Raw genomic sequence first — 19,753 nt, 5'->3', positions numbered from 1 at the left:
AGAAAAAAAATTGCATGCATTGATTTTAATTGTATATAATCTTTTACTGTATACAATCTTTATTTTTGAAACACACGCACATATGTATATAACATGAACCGCCTTTGTCAACATACCCGTTCACTCAAAATGTAGGCTTTTCTGGCAATTAAACATTAAATAGCATGCATTCATTCAAAATATTACCTCATTATTAGACACGGCTTAAAAATATAAATTGAATGGAGTCAGTTTGATACAAATGACTGAGTTGAGCACCTCAAAATGCGGATCTTCCACGAAATAAACGCGGAAGTGAAAATTCTACTTTGGAATGAAGGTACAAAGCGGAACATTTTTTTCAATCTTAACTTTAACATAGGCAAAAGCATTTCGTTGAACAATGAAATGAAGCTGAATTTCATAAAAACAATAAAAACGTTATTATACCTTGAGTAAAAATTTATAATTTAATAAAAGAAAAAAATGTATGGAAATGAAATGGGAATCTTTAAAAAGGTAATTTCTTATGTCTTAAAGCAGTATAAAAAAAATTTTACGAGATATATTAGGTGGCTAAAAATACTCATTAAATTTGCTTGATTTTTAATGAACTAATATTAGTAAAAAACATTTTTTGTTTTGAAAATGTATCAGTGATCTTCTCTTATACTTTTTATAAAATACAATTATAAACAAACATTCACCTTTATATGTATTGATTCTGAAGTAAGACTCTCATATAAAATTCTATCCATTATAAAATAATGGATACCATTAAAGAAAAGTTGCCTCAATGTGAAATATAAAGAAAACTAGCTGCCTTTGGTGACCGGTTTGTTCGCCTGCATTATTAACTTATTAGACTGTTAAATGACTAATACGAAATGCATTTTTTTTAAAAATCTTTCATATTATTTTGATAGAACTGAAAAACGTGAGGAATCGAATCTTCTACTACAAATTAAAACGTGTATACATTACGAAATAAAAATCGAAGTGAAAATCCTACTATGGAGTTGATCGGCAAAAATATACGATTGGATATTTAGATGTATGTGCTGGAATTCCAACCAAGCAGTCATAAACATTGTTAAAGGGAGTGTAGTAAATTTAATTATTACAAATAATTAAATTATTACTATAAGTAAAATTACAAATATAATTAAAATGAGAAGAAGAAAGTTGTACGGAAATGAAACTGATTCATTAAAAGGTAATTTTTGAGTCTTAAGATAATACAATTTTTGTAAGGTAATTACTTTCGAAGATAAGGAATCAATTTCCGTCGGCAAGTCACAGCGATTACCCACCCGGCGACGATTAAGCTTGTTTTTGCACTCGATTCAATTTTATGTTTTACGCATAGTTTTTTTTTTCTTTTGCATTTTCTTTAGTGTGATTGAATGCACTTTCTGATTACTGGGTCAACCATCTCCAGAACATTTCTACCAATACTTTGCAGCTCCGTTAATTAAGTGAAAGAAGTATTGAATTCAATGCAGCTGCAAAACTATTCAGTGAAGAAGTCTATAATTCGTACGACGATTTGCTTATATTTGAAAGATGCCTTTCCACAATAAGTAATAAAAGCGACTTTTGTAGCACTAACATTAGCATATTATATATAAAAAATTGATAATCAGTATAACATGTGACATATAGTGAAACTGGCAGGTGTTAAAGTGCTCACAAATTCAAAATATTTTAATATCATCCGACTTAGGAAACTCGTGTCCTGTTTTGCAGGTCTGTTCTAAAAGTAGCCAATTTATTTTAAAACTTTAAATTAAATTTTTTTCTTTTTTTTTTCTTCGGCATTTTTAAAAACAGATTAACCTCTGTAAGGACAGTGCTGTCTTTTCATTCATTTTAAATATAATTAAAATTTAAAAAATTTAAAATTTGGAAAAAAATAGTTTATTTTATTATTTTTTTTCTCATTGTATCGTTATCTATATAAAATTGAATGTAACATAACCAAAAAATATTTAATAATTTTTTTATTAAAATCATTTCTTCTTAAAGAGATAAAAACCTATAAAGAAATTCCTTTTCTAAAGGATCTGTAAAAAATATCCTTAATAAAAACAAGATTAATTAATTATATTAGATCCAAGATAAAATGCTTGCGGCTTAAGAAAATATATGCCCCTGATAAGATGTCGAGAGTTTTTACTTTTACGGCTTCAGTAACTTTAATTCTGTTGTAATAATGAAGCAAAAGCAAACCTGCATTCTCTACACAAATTGCAAACTGTTCCGTTCCAAGACCTCTGATCCAAATAAACGACTTATTTTGATATAGAGCTGAAAATGAGTCGGTTAATACTTCAAAAAAATGTCCCACCATTTTCTTAAGTCACGCACTACACTCTTCGAAAATTGATTTATAATCGCTATTTGATCAATCACAGATTGGCAACACAACTAGAAGAAACATGACTGTCAGATATTAAGCAAAGCAACAATACGATCAATTACGTCAGTGCAATGGTAGTAAAACTCTCCTGGACCAGAAAATTACCTGTAAACAAGGTGTGGTTGCTATGGTGACGAGAAATGATACGCATGCGCGAAATGGAGCCATTTCAAGGTTGTTCGGTGACCTCCACTCGGAATAGCAGAATAAGCACTATTATTTACCATTTATTATTTATTGTTGTTTAATGTCGGAACAAAATACTTTGGATAGCTATGTGTCACATCCGTTTGGCTGAATGTAAGGTTGGTTGTGTGAAGCCGTTTAATCCCGCATACGAGTGGAAAGAAAGACTGCCTGTCGTTCATTCGGAAGTGGCGGCAATAAACAGATTGGAATGAATAATTTGCATTGTATGGATGAACAAGCTCACGGGGAACGGATGTGGTTAAATTTAAATTCGAATTGGTGACGGGCAGTTGTGCGTTAAAATTATCTGCATGTTTTTGCACAACAATTAATGGCACTGAAATTCATAAAATTAAAGAACAAACGATTTCTTTTTTTTTTTTTTTTTTTCATTCTCTGTCTCTTTTGGCATGCTTAAAACTATTTAATTTCTAATATTAATCATTTTTATATAATAATTAGTAACAAATAAATTCGATTTCGTAAAGTAAAATGAATAAACTTTTTTTTGTAAGTTTAAAATGACAAAAAATTCTGGTAAACTATTTGAAAGCAAACATTCCTAGAATAAGATTACGGTACATAAGAAGAAAAAAACCTTCACATAATTATTAATCTTCGATAGGTTTCAAGCGCATTTTTTCGAAAACAATTCTAGTAAAAAAAAAAAAAAAAAAAAAAAAAAAATCAGCGATGATGGTCTCCCCTAAACTTTCTCGCATACTCTTTAATAAAGTCATTATGATCGTCTCCCACTACGTAAAAATCGTGGACTTTCGGCAAGGCGCGAGAGCTTAAATATATACTTTCAACGGAGTTTCATGTTTTGTAGCGTAATAAAGTGCGCAGAACGAGCATTTCGAGTGTCACTCGATGGAAGCGACAATTTGATACAAATTTGATGTCACATGCAGAAATTCCATGTACCTAATTTGTTCCGCTTTTGAGTTGTCGTGTTCACATGCACGTGAAAGTGCAGACGGACGGACGTTCAGCTCCTTAACGGATTTGATACAGAATTTAGACTTTGGATTTTAAATCTGCGTACCTAATCAATAAATAAGCGCGTCGAGTCATTCTTTATGTTCCATAATTGTTCCGATCACTTGTCTGTTTATTCTGATATGAACGGACAAACTTCTTGTGAATAGATTTCGTTCAAAAATGTGACACAAATCTACAGTTTTGGGGTATAGATGCCACATGTTTCAAGTGTTTTGGATGATCGGGTTCGCAGATGAATCGACATCATTTCAAACATGTGTCTTTTGGACTCAAGGAAGTCTGAAAGACGAAGATGACTCAAAATCTCAAGTGCGCACCTTCTGGCGATTATAAAATATTCTTTTTATACCGGAGAAGTAAAAATTCAATAAAATAAAAATTCTCCATCATTAGTGAGAGCTGATTTATTAAAATAGTTCAATGAAATTGTGGAATTCTTTTTTCCTCGAAAAGTTTATTGCGAATTAAAGTTATATAAAAGCGATTAAATAAACTGTGGAAATTGAGGGCTGCAGAGTCATATACAGTTATATGACAGCAAATGGATGTAAAACTGGATAGATGAAGACAATTTTTCAATAAACATATTGCATTTCTTGTCAACCAGTGTTTCCGCAATAAGAATTTCTACGCATAAGGAGGGAAAGAGAGACTTGAAACAGTTCAGAATAATTTCATCAGAATTCAACTCAAGTCATCAGAAAGTAATCTCTATTTGAATAAATTTGTGAACAAAAAAAAAAAAAAAAAAAACATGAGCGTGGAATAGCAGAGATGGGAACTCATTCACGGAAGTCTTAGTAATAAACACGTCTAAAACTGATTCAATAAGTCTTCAAACATACAGGCAGAATTTTAAATCATTCATTTGGAATCGACTTCATCCAGATGTTCGAACTTCCTTATAAACGAAAACATAAATAGCATGTCTTAAATAAAAAAATTGAAAGAACGAAATATACTTATAATGTATTGGTTCAATTGGTTCAATGTTATTTAAATTTTGTGTGTCCGATTATCCGGATTAATTAAATAGAGGACCCATTTAGATAATCGGATATCCTTATAAATGATGAGGAAGGAATGGTACTTTTAGGGTAGAAACAAAATTTGTATATTAAATATTATCTTCATGTATACAAAATCCATTAAAACTATACTTTATGCATACGTTAAAGTAGCATCATTTCTTGAGGTATTCAGCTGTGAGCCATTGAGCATTTATACATTCTATAATGGATCTAATGCGTTACTTTGTGATCATGTCATCTGTTTTGTTTCCAAAAATGGAGCAATGATGAAATGTATGGCCTTTATTAGCAATGACACAATCATTATTATTATACCATTAAACAGCAGCGGTTTTCCGCTTAGGCGAATAAGGCAACTGCCTGAGGTCGCAAGCAGGTAAATAAATGAACAAGATATTCAGCCACATAAGTAAATCTACATACCATACAAATACTCTGTGCCTACTTCATTCAGTTATAAACATTTGTTAAAATAAATGAGTGCATAAACGTCGATGCTGCGTCATCATGATGAATGAATAAATGAAAACATATGCATTTTTATAAAGTTACTAAAATAAAAATAATTTATCGCTCCACCCTATATATAAAATAGTCAGTGCAGAAAAGGCTCTTATTACTATATTATTATATCGTTGAATGGCAAATGTCAAATGTAAATAAACCATCATGTGAATTTGGATGATTTTACAGCTGTATTAAATTCAACGCTTCGTTTAGTTAATTAATGAAAGTGCAAAATATTATTCGAAATGTTCTGAGTATTTGCAGCGTCACCCAAAAGTTCACTCAGTCGAAAGGAAGAAGATATAAAAGAAATAAGTTCCCAACAGAAAACTTAATCGAGTGCAAAATGAGGTTGAATCATCACCAAACAGGTCATCTCGAGGATTGAATGAAGGAAATGAATGCTTATATCTTCCAAAAGCATTAACTTACAAAAAATGGTTTTGGTATTACCTAAAAACTGAATTTTTTTTAATCATATCAAATTCCTTTCCGCAAAATGTTTTCCTCAATTTTAATAATACTTTTTAATTCAATTCGATACCCAATGTTTTTAAATGTTATGATGGAATTCAAACTCATCAGTTGCGTGCTTTTGCTAATCGGTAACTCCGTAGTAGGATTTCTCCTCCCGTTTTTATTTCTTAATTATTCATTTTCAATTTGCAGTAAGCCAATTTAATTAAATTCATTTTTTTAATCGTATCAAATAATAAGGCGAATTAAAAATAAATATATATATATGCATGCTATATGAAATTTAACAGCCTATAAAGTCAACAATCTGCGCGAAAAAGCTGATCGCCAAAAGCGGACAGTTTAAATTAAATTATTAGCATGATGTTAAAAATATATCGAAATGTGAAATTAAAGTGACCGATTCACTAGAAAAAGAGATCCCTTAATGTACATTCCCGCAAAAACTACTACCATCAAACCATACACACGGGATTTCTGTCAAAAGTTGACACCAAGATTCATTTCATGAGCTATTCATTTGCGAGAAATCGAACACATTCTGTCATTATCTGGGACGCAGCCCATTTCTCGGCACCCCCGTTACCAAAGGCCAACTCTGCAGTGAGTGTTTCGAGAGCCAATGTAGGATTGCAATCTACGTCACTCTCGTAATCATTGGTAATCGCGTTGCAATTTATCACTTTTGTGTTCGAACGCCATTCCCCAACACGGTTTGTTTAGCATGCAGTGCAGACCGCATCCATAAACCTCGAGGATGGAAAACAAAACAAATTTTCAAGAAGATGCTGCCGGCAGTGTGTCTTCTGGCATGCCACCTGCAGTCATGGACAGGAGAGTGAGTGTGTCTGGCTGTTCCATTTCTGAGTGCCAGAAGGCAGGACTGTCCTTCTTCGGAAGAACACCTTTCTCTGGTTACATTTTTTCTTCGAAATGTACACAAAAAATATGGTAATTGATGGTCCAGATGGATCATATAAGGTGTAAAAGGAAAACTAATTCACGCCGCCACGAGACCTCGTTTGGTGATTTGGCGCAGATCTTCTTGTCAGTAATAGATATGATAAATGGAATTTGGCCTCTTTGGAGGTAATTTGGCCTCGTGAGCTCAGAAAACAAAATTAATGGACATTTGCGCACTTTAACTCAACCCCAAAAACCACGTCAACCAATTTTTCAAGCATCTGTTTGTGAACAAATTGCTTTATGCAAATTACGCCAAGATGTTTAGGGAAGAAACGTTACGGCATCGGAGAAGTTTTTCTTTCTTTTTCTTTTTGGATCTCAGATTTAACGATATTTGATACAAGAATGCTTTGAATAGCATTTTCCCCCCTTATCCCAATGAGCACAAGCGCAATTATAATTGCTTTTAAAAAAGGTTTAAGGTAATGTATGGAAGGAGAATGCAGGATCTAATAACTTGAATGGGATATTTTAATTTCAGGTGGCGTCTAATTTCTCTAGGTGACTTATTCAGAATCACGTGACTCACTCGTTTCCTTAAAATATCTCTCTTTCTTCATTCCTTTAAATGAAAGAAACATCGTTTTTATACAAGATTTTATCTTGCAAAATTAAGTGCTCAATCGGATAAACATCAATGCTTATGTGAATCAGGATCTTAATTTTTTATATTTTTCATTATCAAAAGTAAATATACATTACAGTATGTTATTGTGCAAAAATAGTTTCGAAACAAAACTGCATTTCATTATAAAGACAGTTTTCAAGTTGACTGTTTTCTTTGTGTATTACAAAATCCGCAAAATTAATTCAATACAGTTAAAAGATAAATTATTAATTACTTTGTAGACAGTCAATTACTAATTAAACAAGGAATTGTTTGAAACACTTTTTAAAGAACATTTCAAATATTATAAAAATACTTCTAGATATATATATTTTTAAAAATCTAACTTGTTTCAATTTTTCGCTCATTTTTTAAAGACAAAAATGAACATAGATGCATTTTTTAATCCTCTGGCATTACTGAATATCAATTATTATTTTATTCAAAATTGATTACAATAAATTACTGTACATTTTTTAGAGAGCAATTTTAGTAAGAACATCAGAGTTACGTACATCTGAAATTATTAAAAGTTTGCAGCTTCAGCCTTTCATATATCCAGATTAATCTGTATCTATCCCTCCATTATTATTTCTACATTACACATTAATGTTATTTTTATCCATAATATTGCTCACATCGCTCTCATATCTTATACTTTATTATATTACATTCGTCATTTATCTTTATTGTGTTACTTATATTGATTTGGGATGCAAAATTTACGAATTTTCATTTCCTCGTACACAAAGAACATAAATATTGTAAGTTTTGAAAAATCGAGATCTTCATATTTTGAGCCACCCTAAGTCCTAGAAACACATTTTTAGTATTATGTTCGTCTATCTGTCTATCAGTTTGTCTGTAAATATGATAAGTCAAAACGCTTTAAGCTACACCAGGGGTGGGTATTAAATCGATCGCGATAGACCGGTGGACCACCCAAGACCTAAAACGCGCATAATAAAAGAAAGCAATTCAATTGTTACCCATTTGGCCCTGTTGATGTGTAAGAAATTACTGAAAATATAAATAATATATTCTCCTTATCTCTTGAGGAAAACGAAGTTTGTCTCTTTCAAAATGACATCATTTTAAAAGCACGTGGTTCAGAACCTAAGAGTAACTTTTGGAATCCTATGATGGAGTAAAGTATCTTAATTTTAAAAAAGGGGCGCGTCATTTAACATCGTTCTCTGGCTCTACCTACCTGTGGGAATCAGCATTTTCAATGATTGATATAATTCTGACAGCATATCGTTATTGTCTCACAGACGACCCCTTAGAATCCAGTGCAAGATGAGCAGTTAGTAATCATATGCCGAGATAGTCAAGATTTGCAGACAATTCGCTGAGAACTCACTTCAGATGAAAAGGATTTATTTTCTAATGCATTTTGGATTGTTTGATATGAAATACATCATTCAATATTATTACTTTTGTGGCTATTATTATTGTGTTTGCAATTATGTAGGTAAGTACATATTCCGCATTTATTATTAAGTTCAAATCAATACTGTAGACCTTTTTTTAGCCCATCACACTTACGCCGCTGGGTGGACCGCAACACCTGGAAAAAAATTAGAAGTAGCCCGCACCCTGGAAAGTTTGTCCATCCCTGAGGTAGACGGATGGAATTTGATGTATGGCATTCCGACTCAATTCGTGGATTTCTGTCAAATTTCGAACGAAAGGCATTTGTTCGATTGCAAGTGAACTCGATCATTGCAAACGCAGAGGGAGTGAAATTGGATGCGCATATTTAGCATTATCAAATTTTGAATGTCTATACTTTCTATATATCTATAGAAAGTCTATACTTTCGCGTATATTTAAATAAATATTTCGCATAAATGGATTGCCTTAGATAAATGAAATTCGGTGTTCTGTCTTGCAACTAGAATTGAAGTGCCATGTTAAATTTTGGAAAATAGGGCGCTCAAAACACGTATTCTTACGATAGATTCAGTAACATTCATGTGAATGTAACTTTTGTAAAAACTATAACATAACTATACTTCGTAACTATGGTTCGCATTTGCTGTCCTCACCAAGATCTATTATTTTAAGCGGAGTAAGACTTTAATTGGAGAATATACGAAAAAGTTTCGGGGCGACTATTGCTACTGGTTAACGGTTAACCTTAAAATTTAGTAAGAACTTCAGAATTATGAAATTATTAATAGTTGCTGCTGCACTTTTCAGAAATTCTACCTAATCATCAGAAATCCCTAACAGTTTCCAGACCATTAGAGGTATTAAAAAAAAGAAGGAAAAGAAACAAAGAAAGAAAAAAGGAAGAAAGGAAAGGAAAGAAAGAAAACCGTAAATATTGCCTCATTAGCGCAAACAGGTGGAAGTAGCCAATACTATTCCTGACCGATTACCAAAAACCACAATTACCGATTTTAGAAATCATCATTACATAGTAGTTGCTCATTTGCTTATGCAATCACGTGGTTCCTAAATCCGTTCAGAGCAGACTTCGCCAATCACTGTGATTCTCAGACACGACTTGTAACCCCATAATCAACGGAGATGTCGCCATTTTTTACCCCATTCTCTGGAAGACCGGTGACGCGCGAAAATGGTGTGATGCGCTTGAGCGAAGTGTTATTTTAAGCAAATACCTTTTATAGAACCTTGAATAAAGTAAATGGAAGATACAGATTTAGTAATTGACACCTGACGCATCAAAGTTCCTGTTCTCAGTCCGGTTTTTTTACCCTCCCTCCTAAGGTTTTATATATATATATATATATTTGATATTGCTTATTGCAGTTATTTCTTTAATATATATATGTATAAAACTGCTTGCTTGGTCTTATCCTTTTTATATAAATGTACGTTTTTAGCCCGATTTGGATGCAATTAAAAAATCCGATTCTCTCTAAGGTTTGAAGAATGCCACTGTCAACTTTTTAAGACCAATAATTAGGTAGCAAAGATGAAGATCCCTTTGATCCTGAATTCTGTGAGACGAAAGTGGCTAAATTGTGTCGTACATATAAACTAGTGGAACATCGTGATGGAAAACAAATGATCCAAGATCAAAACCAGAAATCTAGAACAATTCTTCCGGGATAATGAAAATATCCTTCCCTCAGTTCTAGGCCCACAATAATTTCTTTACTCCCATCAAGAACCAAGCTGAGGATGAGAAGCTCTCTATATTTTGGTTGGTTCTCGCCACCCTGATGGGTACAGAAAAAGGTGTGGTTAGGTCTGGCTCCTCCCATCGATGGTGGGATGTACTTCCCTAGGGAAGATTTGTACCGTGGCCGGCGATGGTCCCTAGGACTCAATCACCCACCAATGTTGCTGTTGAAGCGGTCCGATCATTCAGATCTTTCCGTGTGCCGAAGTAACTGGTTTAAGGTTTACTACCATAGAACTGATACATAAATGGAGGGAGTTAGACACTTGTTTCTTGTCGAAACAAGCGTACCCAACATGAGTCACGTGACTTGTGGTGAATCTTAGATTTAGAAAAACTTTTTTGCACTTTATCGCAAATCTTGGCATACTCAAAAACTGTCGCGCAACCTTTTGCTTTTTGGCACTTTGTCCGGTCGGCATATCATTTACTGATAAGTTTTTTTTTTTTTTTTTTTTTTTTTTTAGATTATCATTCCTTAAATATTAAGCACACTGGTTTTGAAAAAAAGATTTTCCCTTTCATAACACCAGTAGTTGAGTTTGTTGATTTAAATCATATTTATTTTTTTACTTTGTATTTTGTTGTATTAATTAAAAGTGATTTTTTTTCTTTAAGGAAACATTTTAATTCTTTTGCCTAAAAATGTCTTTAAATTTTATATTATTTGTTCAAATACTTTCTATCATTATCTCAAATAAATTATAAAAGTGCCCTAAGTCCTTTTTTAAAAAAACGACTTTAATGTAAGTTTTTCTTTTGAAGGAGTAAGATTTTCTTTAAAGACAGTTGTCCTATATGGTAAACATATTGTACACAAATTGCCTTGCAAAATTTAAAGTGTGATTGTAACGCAAAAAGATAATTGTAAAGTAAAATAAGGTAAACTGTAATAATATTTTGACAATTCTTTAGCACAGCAACTCCAACTGATGTTTAGACACATTTTTAAAGTTTCTATGGCGTAGTATAAAAAAATATCATTTCTGATTTATGATTTTGCCAGTCACTTTGCTTCTAACTGCCGCAGAAACAAAAAATAAATCATTTTTGGAATCTTAAATGTGTTGACTTCAATAAAAAAATAATATAGAAATTCGAAATTATAATTAAAACTGGGATTTTAGAGTATGTACATACCGTAATTTATTAATAAATGTTGACATTCAGATAAAATTTTTATATGTAAAAATAGTATTTATTTCTTAATATTTTATCTTTACAATATCAACCATTTTCATTTTAGATCTAAATTAAAATTTATAAGAACATACAATTATTACTTGAATATTTATGAAATTTTACTATATAGCATTTTCAATAAAACATAGTTTCAGTTTCACTATTTCATTCACAATGATGATTTAATATCGCTCACGGTATAATACAATTCGAATATTTATGGTAAAAAAGACCCTACCTATTGGAAATAATAAGGGATTTTATTTCCATTAAAATAATTACCCAATTATTAATATTATTGTATTGGTGAGAAAAAAATCACGCCACGCTTGCAGCCAAACACGCGCAACACATTCGAGATTAAAATAAAGCAAGTAACAAAATATAAGGCTGTTGTATCCATTTAAATGAAGCTAAATAATTAATTAATTAAATTAAATTCAATAACTAAACTATGAAATATCATTCAGTTATAACATCAAAATGATTGAGTGGTCCAAGTTATAAAATTTTAAATTAATTTAAAATGGATATATTTGTACATGTAAGGGAAATGATAAAGGACTATCCTTAAGATTTTTCTATGGATCCGATTGCACAGCAAAAGTGAACCATGGCTTAAACAAGCTTTAAAATTTAATAGTTAAAAGCAACAAATAATCTGTCATTGAAATATAATTTAGAATGCTGTTAGAGCGAATGCAAATTCCATTCCCAAGTCGCGTGCTTTTATCTTGTCCTACACCAAGTAGGGTTGCAATCCCACTTCTCGCTTATTTGTGTTTATTCCCATCACAATACAGTTCCACTACATTGAAGATTGCATCGATATTCTCCTCCTCCGAATTTAAATCCAATTCAATGAATTCCCTCTTTTTCGCCCAACCTATTCTGAATTCGATGATTAATCCGGGGTGAATTTTCCATTGCAACCATGCATTATTATTTTTCTTTTATCAATACATTTTTTGGATATACTCCTCCAACAACTGAGTGCCATGACAAAGAAATGTTTTGGAAAATCAGAAATGGAGGATCCTTTTTCACTTTCTCGTATAGAGAAAGTATTGTAATCGTCTTTCTCAATTCCGTTTCGCATATGAATTAAAACAATGGGAGAACATTGCTATCATCAAAGAAAATTTAATTCAAGATTTGACGAATCCTTACATTAAAATTCCAACTGAAGAATCTCCCGGTTTTACACCCTTCCTCGGTAGGGTAAATACGTTTCTGTCTGCTACAAAGCTAATCTGTCGCAGACGGACGGACGGATCTGTACAAAGATACATCCGTCTAACCGCAAAAACGCTTTGAGCTAGACGGATAAAATTTGATATATGGTTTTTTTTTTTTTTACATAAAATTTGTAAATTTGTGTCAAGTTTTGAACAAAATTCGTTTCGATAAATTCCGTCTGTCCGGCTATTCGAATCTGAGTTAACATAATAAATACAAAACTAAGAGGACTGGATGAATAAAATCCTGTGCACAGATTTGACATCTATTGAATTTCGTGCCAAATCCAATAAAGGACCGTCGGTCTGTGAACGCAATAACTCAAAAATGGAATGATTTAAAAATATTAACTTTTATGACTACGCATTTTTAGTTTCAATCGGTTGTTAGAAACGTGTCTAAAAGGAAATTTGATTTTCGGATGCTATGAATCGCATGCCAGGGGTCAGACGGCAAATTCGGTAACAATGCCACATTTACGCCTAAAGTTAATATTTTGTAATGATTGCCTGCCAATTACCCAAGGTTCACAATATGTTGCAGAGACAAGAAAGTTTTGAGGGGACCCCTCCCAATTTGGCTTACGGGATTTCTCTTCTCATTTCGACTCAGATATTTTAGTTCTATGATTTACAATATCGTAAGCTGTCCTTTTAATGTATTTTAAAGATTCCATGACAGGAATAAAAAATAATTAAGAAACCAGCGTCTGAAAAACGAGTTTAAACCACTTTAACTCCAAACACAGGCTTTGAATTTTGATACTTGAACGACAGTCCCTGTCTCGAAAGCAGCAATCGTGCAACTCTTTACCCGCAAAAAGCAGGGGGAGAAATAATAGAATTATGTATGTAATATATCCCTCCTCGTGAAATTCACCGTCATTAACAGCAATAAAACGCGCTCAGGAAATCACTTTCCGAGTTCCTAATGCACCGGGGCCATAGACCCCTGGATGTTTACGGATATAAAAGAAGGGAGCGACATTCGCTGAGTGCGAGCGAAAATGATCACAGTAATAAGCCTGCTTGTATGGGGGGAGTCGCACTCGGCCCACCATCCTTCGCAAGATGTTGTGTATAGGGACGATTGAAAAGTGAATGAAAATTTTTCACTTTATAATTTTGCGAGATCGTGAGTTTACACTGGAACGAACGTATTATAACCTGGTAGGTTCCTCAGTCTTTGTTGTCGGTTAGGATGTTGCTATTGTGTTTCGGTATGGAGGGGGTTCACTTGCAGAAATCCAAGACTTTTGAACTTTGGAGGGGTGGCTTGTTTGCGAAGAAAACCATTTTGCTTTTCTCAGAAACATCTGGACATAGAAGGATCGCTTTTCATAAAAATAAAACATCGGAATTCAGATAGAAACAAACTCATATAAGTTTGCAGGAAGCACACGTAGGGCTGCTTTGTTCAAGAGGCAAAGGAAGCAATTCCCGAGGAGACCCTTGTCCTCTAGTTTTTTTTTTTCTTCTTTTTTTTTGTGGTACTATAAAATTTATTAAATTTTGTGATTTTATTAGTTTATAATGGTGTAATCGCACGTATTCAAATTAAAAAAAAATATATTAAATTAATTTTGAAACATCATTCAAATAACATTCCAAATAGATATTTGCAGGTTTTATAATATAATTCAAAAAAAGTATTACTTTATAATTTTTCAATAATTGTTCAAACCTATTATAAAATATCATCTATATTAGAAACACAAATGTTTTCTCATTTATTGTTTTTTCTTCTATTTTATTTAAAGCAACTTGTAACTTTCAATTTTGAATTTTTTTATACGCGATATGCTGTAACCAGCTTCCCTGAACGCGATAAGAAATGATGCGTATTGCTGTTTCGGTTCATTAAACTTTTCCACTTACAAATATTTTTATAAAAATTTAATTCAAATGGATAAAAAATATTTATTTTTGAAAGTGTGAAGAGTATAAACGGGGCCTTCGAGATCTGCATTGCTTAAAGGCTCCTAGAAGACTTCATCCGATCCTTATCATATATTTTATATGCATCTACATCTTATTTTTTTCGAAACCTGTACTAAATTGTAACTTTAAACCATGACACACTGCTTACATTTAAAACTTTCATATCCATAAATCAAATAGATTCATTAATAATTTTATATGTAATCAAGTTTTAAAACAAATGAGGAAGAAAATACGTAAGCTGTTGATTATATATTTTATGGCATTTTGTCTCTACTCCAAAAGTTTGTCAAATGGATGCAACATTTTAGAATTATTATTTGATGAGCTCATTTCAACATTGTAGAGCAAGGACTTAAAAAATGTATGGAAAAGGATCGTCTTCGAAATATAACAAATTCGGCTGCATATCGTATCACATTCTTTATTCCTCTCTAAATAATTCAAATAATTTGAAATTCCGAAATGATGAAAGACGATTGTTGCCATCTTCGCGTCGTGCCTTTTATTGATTTTTGTAATAAAAGAAAGTTCGTTTATGTCTTAAGTTTGCTATATAATCAAATACGGCTTAAAAATAAATAAATAAAAGTGTAAATTAAGAATTTTTACGAGTTAAATGAACATTCAAGAACAAAAAATATATATTTTTAAAAAATTTAATTTTATATTGGATATTTTTTATGCAATCTCTTGAATCTTTCAGTCAATGTCTTTTTAAATTATTATCCTCTATTTAAATTTCTAAATATTTAAGATCAAATGGATGAGACTGGATTGAAGTTGCTGTGAAATTTTACTTCTATAATATTTCAAAGGTAAAGAGGGAAAAACATTTTTGAATCGATGAATAGTTTAGATAAATAAAAGTTTACGATAAATAATCATTTGATTGGAAGTTTTCGCCCACATTTACAAAAACACAAAAATCGAATTTTATTTTAAACAATCCATTTTAAATTGAAATAAAATCTTCAAAACAATGCATTTACTGAATGAAAGTAATCTATGCAGACAAAATGTGATCATATTTATTTTTTCCATCATTCATGAAATGATGATAATATAGAAAGTTCAAATCTTCTGACCATCCATTTAAAAAGCAACATTACAATTATATTAAATGCTGATCCTGAGAGAAAAATGAGTCTAAAATTCAACATCCATATAATAATATGGAATTATTATAACCTCAGAATGACAAAACATTTAACAGAAATTAAAAAGAAAAAACTAAAAAAGTTATTTGAATGAACTAATGACAAGAATTTTGTTACACTTATAAGAAAGGGAAAGAAATTGATATTTTCGTCTATTTTGAATGAAATTTGTTTTGTCTGAGACTGCTTTTTTTAACATACGCCTTTCATCTAATTTGGTCATAAAATGAACAAATGGAAAAAGGTTTTAAATCTAAAATAAATTTCCGTTATGATTATTTTTATTAAATACTGTTAAAGATATCTTTGTTGAAAACAGTTTGAATTTTACCATAAAAGTTGGTCATATTTTAACAAAAATTGTATCACTTTGACAAAAATAATAATAAAAAAATTAAACTTAACAAAAATTTCTGTTTTCCAAGAAAATTTCAAGAACAGGATTTCTGGCTGAAATAAAACTTATCCGAATCAAACATTTGACCAAGAAAATGTTTTATAGATTTAATCTCTTTTTTTGATATTTGTTAAAAAAACTATTAATTCGATTTAATCTTCCGTCTCTTTCCTATTTAATTTTCTATTATTCCTTTTCAAACAAATTATAATCTGGTTTTCTAATGCAAATAAAAAAATTAAACAAATGCTGATCATATTTTTTAAAGTAATGAGGAAAAAGAAGAAACAGATCGCATTTTTAACATGCAAACTCGGGTAAGTTAAAGGAGGGAAAAAAAACCCGGAACAATTAGAAACGTTAAAATACTTTCTCCTTCTTGAATGATAATCTGCCGGAAAGCGAAACAGCGTACAGATAGTAATCACTTTTCAAACAGTAAATTCGAGACTTTAATTTAGAACACTTTGACACTCCTTGAAATTTGTGACTAGGAAACAGAGTGAAACGTTCATTAAATAACACCTTACTGATACGTTAAATAGCCTTGATTTCCAATTGTGATTCCGGAAGACAGCTTCCAAACAAGAGTACGTAATGACTCGTTTTAGCACTTGCATTATAAGCATTAAAAAATATTAATATATTTTTGTTATATAAGTAATTATTGAACATACCTTTTCATATTTTTACTGTAATATATTTAGAATTCTAATCAAATACATTTTTTTCAAAGTTAAAATACAATTATCAGAGTCAATTTTAGCCACTCTCAGATCAAAGACGCAATGGACTTCAGTCCAAATAATTTATTGATATTAGATTATTATGCTTCATTAAGTTCAGTCTATGCTTAATCGGTTATTATGCTTAGAATTTAATCAGTCGCTATGCTTAATGAAGATCAGTTTAATCTTCATTGGAATCTGAAATCATTATTACTATCCAAATGATGTAAGTGAAGCTTTATAAGAAAAGCTTGAAATTTCTTTTCGTGCAATGTGAAAAGCAATTCTTCAAAGTCGTGCCGCTTTATTGCTTATATGGACCGTATCTATTTAATCAATAAAAACATTCAAAAGTTAGTTTTTGTGCATAGTAAATAAAGTGAAATATTTACTCATTGTTTGATATGGTAGCAGGATTTATAATTTCTTATATTTTAATATTTTTTTTATTTAATATGTACCGAGCAAAATCGCCACCCATGCGATTTTCGCGGCTAGTTGTATCATTTCAAAGTAAGCAAATTGTAGAATATTTCCAATGTTTTGGCCCGAGATTCATGAAACACGAGTTATCAGGAAAGCTTTACAAGAATGATATGTGCAACTTAAATTCTTTAAATGATGTATGTTTAGATTAATCAAATCTCATATGATTACAGTTCCAAGTAGGCAAAACCAGAAAATGTTTATAGTCTAAAATTCTATCGGCATTCGCTTTGCAATAAGTTTCATAAGCAGCATATAAAAAAGATAATAATCATTCACGCATTACTTTTCATTAAATTGTAAAAAAATTATAATATCCTATAAAAATTATAATAATAAAAAATTATAATTGTAATTATCTTCATATACCATTAGTTGATTATTTGAAACTTGAAAAACGTAGGATATTGGGATTTATAGCTACAATGGCTGTTATCCCCTGTTTCCAGATGAAATTTCAGTCAGTTAACAGTTACAAAGCAGTTGCGATGATGCGATTTAGTTCATATCTAGTTGATTATTTATTTGCATCTACCGAGCACGCGATTTCATTCAAACAATTCAACTCGACGATTTCTGTAAGAATGCATACGATCATTTAAGGAAATGTATACGTAAAATGAGTTTCATTCAGACTCTTTTCGCTCAAATGCGAGCGTTATTTTGTCACACAAGTCAATTTGTCTAGTTCCATATCTGCGTTTTACGGATGAAGAATCTGATATTCCAGGATTTTGGAAAATTAGAGATACTAACTTTTTAGTATTATTTTTGTCGATACTAAATGCTGATGCAACAGTGTTGTCATTTTTCATTCCATTTTATAATTTATAACCGCATACAACCCTTTCTCTTGCACAAATTATCAATGGGAAACTTTAAAAAGGTTTGCTGGAAACGATTTAAAATATACCATGTACTTTTAGAAGTTAATAGTTTTATTTCCATTTCTGATGTTTCTTCCGCCGAACTATTTAAAAAGTTGAAAAAACTATTTATCATTCATTTTTTCCTGAAAAAAAAATATTTCTCCCATTCTACTGCAAAAAGAAAATTAGAAAAAAAAGAGAGAGAGAGAGAGAGAAAGTTATTCGTGAATTATACAGATAGATGCACCTGCTCCAAATGTCAAATTTTCTATGCAGTCCCCTGTCAACATTTCCGTTTTCTGATAACAATAAGAACAACGCAGACACACACGCACGAACAAAACAAAAAGGGACAGAACTAATAATCTTGGTAACTTACTATTTCCTTCCGCAGGCTATCCATTGCTAAATCGAAACTAGATCGGCACTTTCTCAAAGGGTATCCCTCGAAACTGTCGCAAGTCTTTGCACCATCATTCATTTCACCACCATTCACCACAACAGGTTGTTGATCACTAGTAGGTGTACTGCACAGTTCATCTTCTGAACACTTTTGTTCCAGGGGCGTGCCGAATTCTTGCATGCCTTCTTGCGGGACCGAGCAGATACTCCATCGTTTTTGCATGCTGGCAGTCCTTTCCAAACGTTTCAGGTAGAACTCCCTACATTTCCTGGCCACGGTGCCCCTTGCGGGACTACACCGGGCAAAAATGGGGGATGGCAACGGAGAAGGTCCACTCACTTCACTGTCACTGCTCATGACGACTCAAGAAAAAAACTGCAGACGACGATTAGGATTCAGAGATCCCCCAAAAGTCGCAACTGCTTTTGTCACTCAAAAGCTTTAATCCGTTTGATTCCAAAATAATGAGTCACAGCACCACATTTTTTAAAAAAGAACAGACATCCACATAAAACACTAAAGTGTCTGTCTAAACTTGACCAAAAATCCACCTGTTCACAATTCTGAACGAGCCGTGCTGCTATTTGTTTACGTTGGCGTCCGCCGAAGCCATTCAGTTCTCAGCTCGCAGCTTCACCATGCAGCGGTCAAAGCGATTGACTGGCAACTGAACTATTATTTCCTTGATGCGAAAGGCTGGCAAACCGCGACCTGTCAGAACGAGAAAGGGTTGCAGCGCCAGGTGAAGTCGCCAACATGCGCAAAAAGACGCCAACTGAGTTTTCACGAAACCAGTGGAAATCGCGTTGGAGGTTTTGTTCAGGGATTTCCAGCCAGATGGCGGAGATATATCAGGATCAATTAAAAGCTGTCAAAAAAGACCTTGTATATCTAAACATCGGGTAGATTTAATTGTTAAACTGAAAGAAGAAAGAAAGAATGTTTTTGTTTATCTTGACGCTATTGTTACTTCAATAAGAAATGAAAGCAACGAAACTCTATCTCATCT

The 19,753-nt window shown here is 32.0% G+C and overlaps 1 protein-coding gene across 1 annotated transcript in view; it reads right to left on the bottom strand.

The window, feature by feature from the left end:
• LOC129959840 (uncharacterized) overlaps positions 1-19,430 on the bottom strand; it is a 113,448-nt gene extending 94,018 nt beyond the window's left edge. The window contains exon 1 of the mRNA XM_056072737.1: positions 18,721-19,430. Coding sequence (XP_055928712.1) covers positions 18,721-19,101 — 381 coding nt within the window. The 5' untranslated portion in view covers positions 19,102-19,430. The remainder of the gene's footprint in view (positions 1-18,720) is intronic.
• Between the last annotated feature and the right edge of the window lie 323 nt (positions 19,431-19,753).

This window comes from Argiope bruennichi, chromosome 2 (genome assembly GCF_947563725.1).
Source record: "Argiope bruennichi chromosome 2, qqArgBrue1.1, whole genome shotgun sequence".
Lineage (NCBI taxonomy): Eukaryota > Metazoa > Arthropoda > Arachnida > Araneae > Araneidae > Argiope > Argiope bruennichi.
Note: the sequence above shows the minus strand (reverse complement) of the source record. Positions and strands in the feature narration are given on the sequence as shown.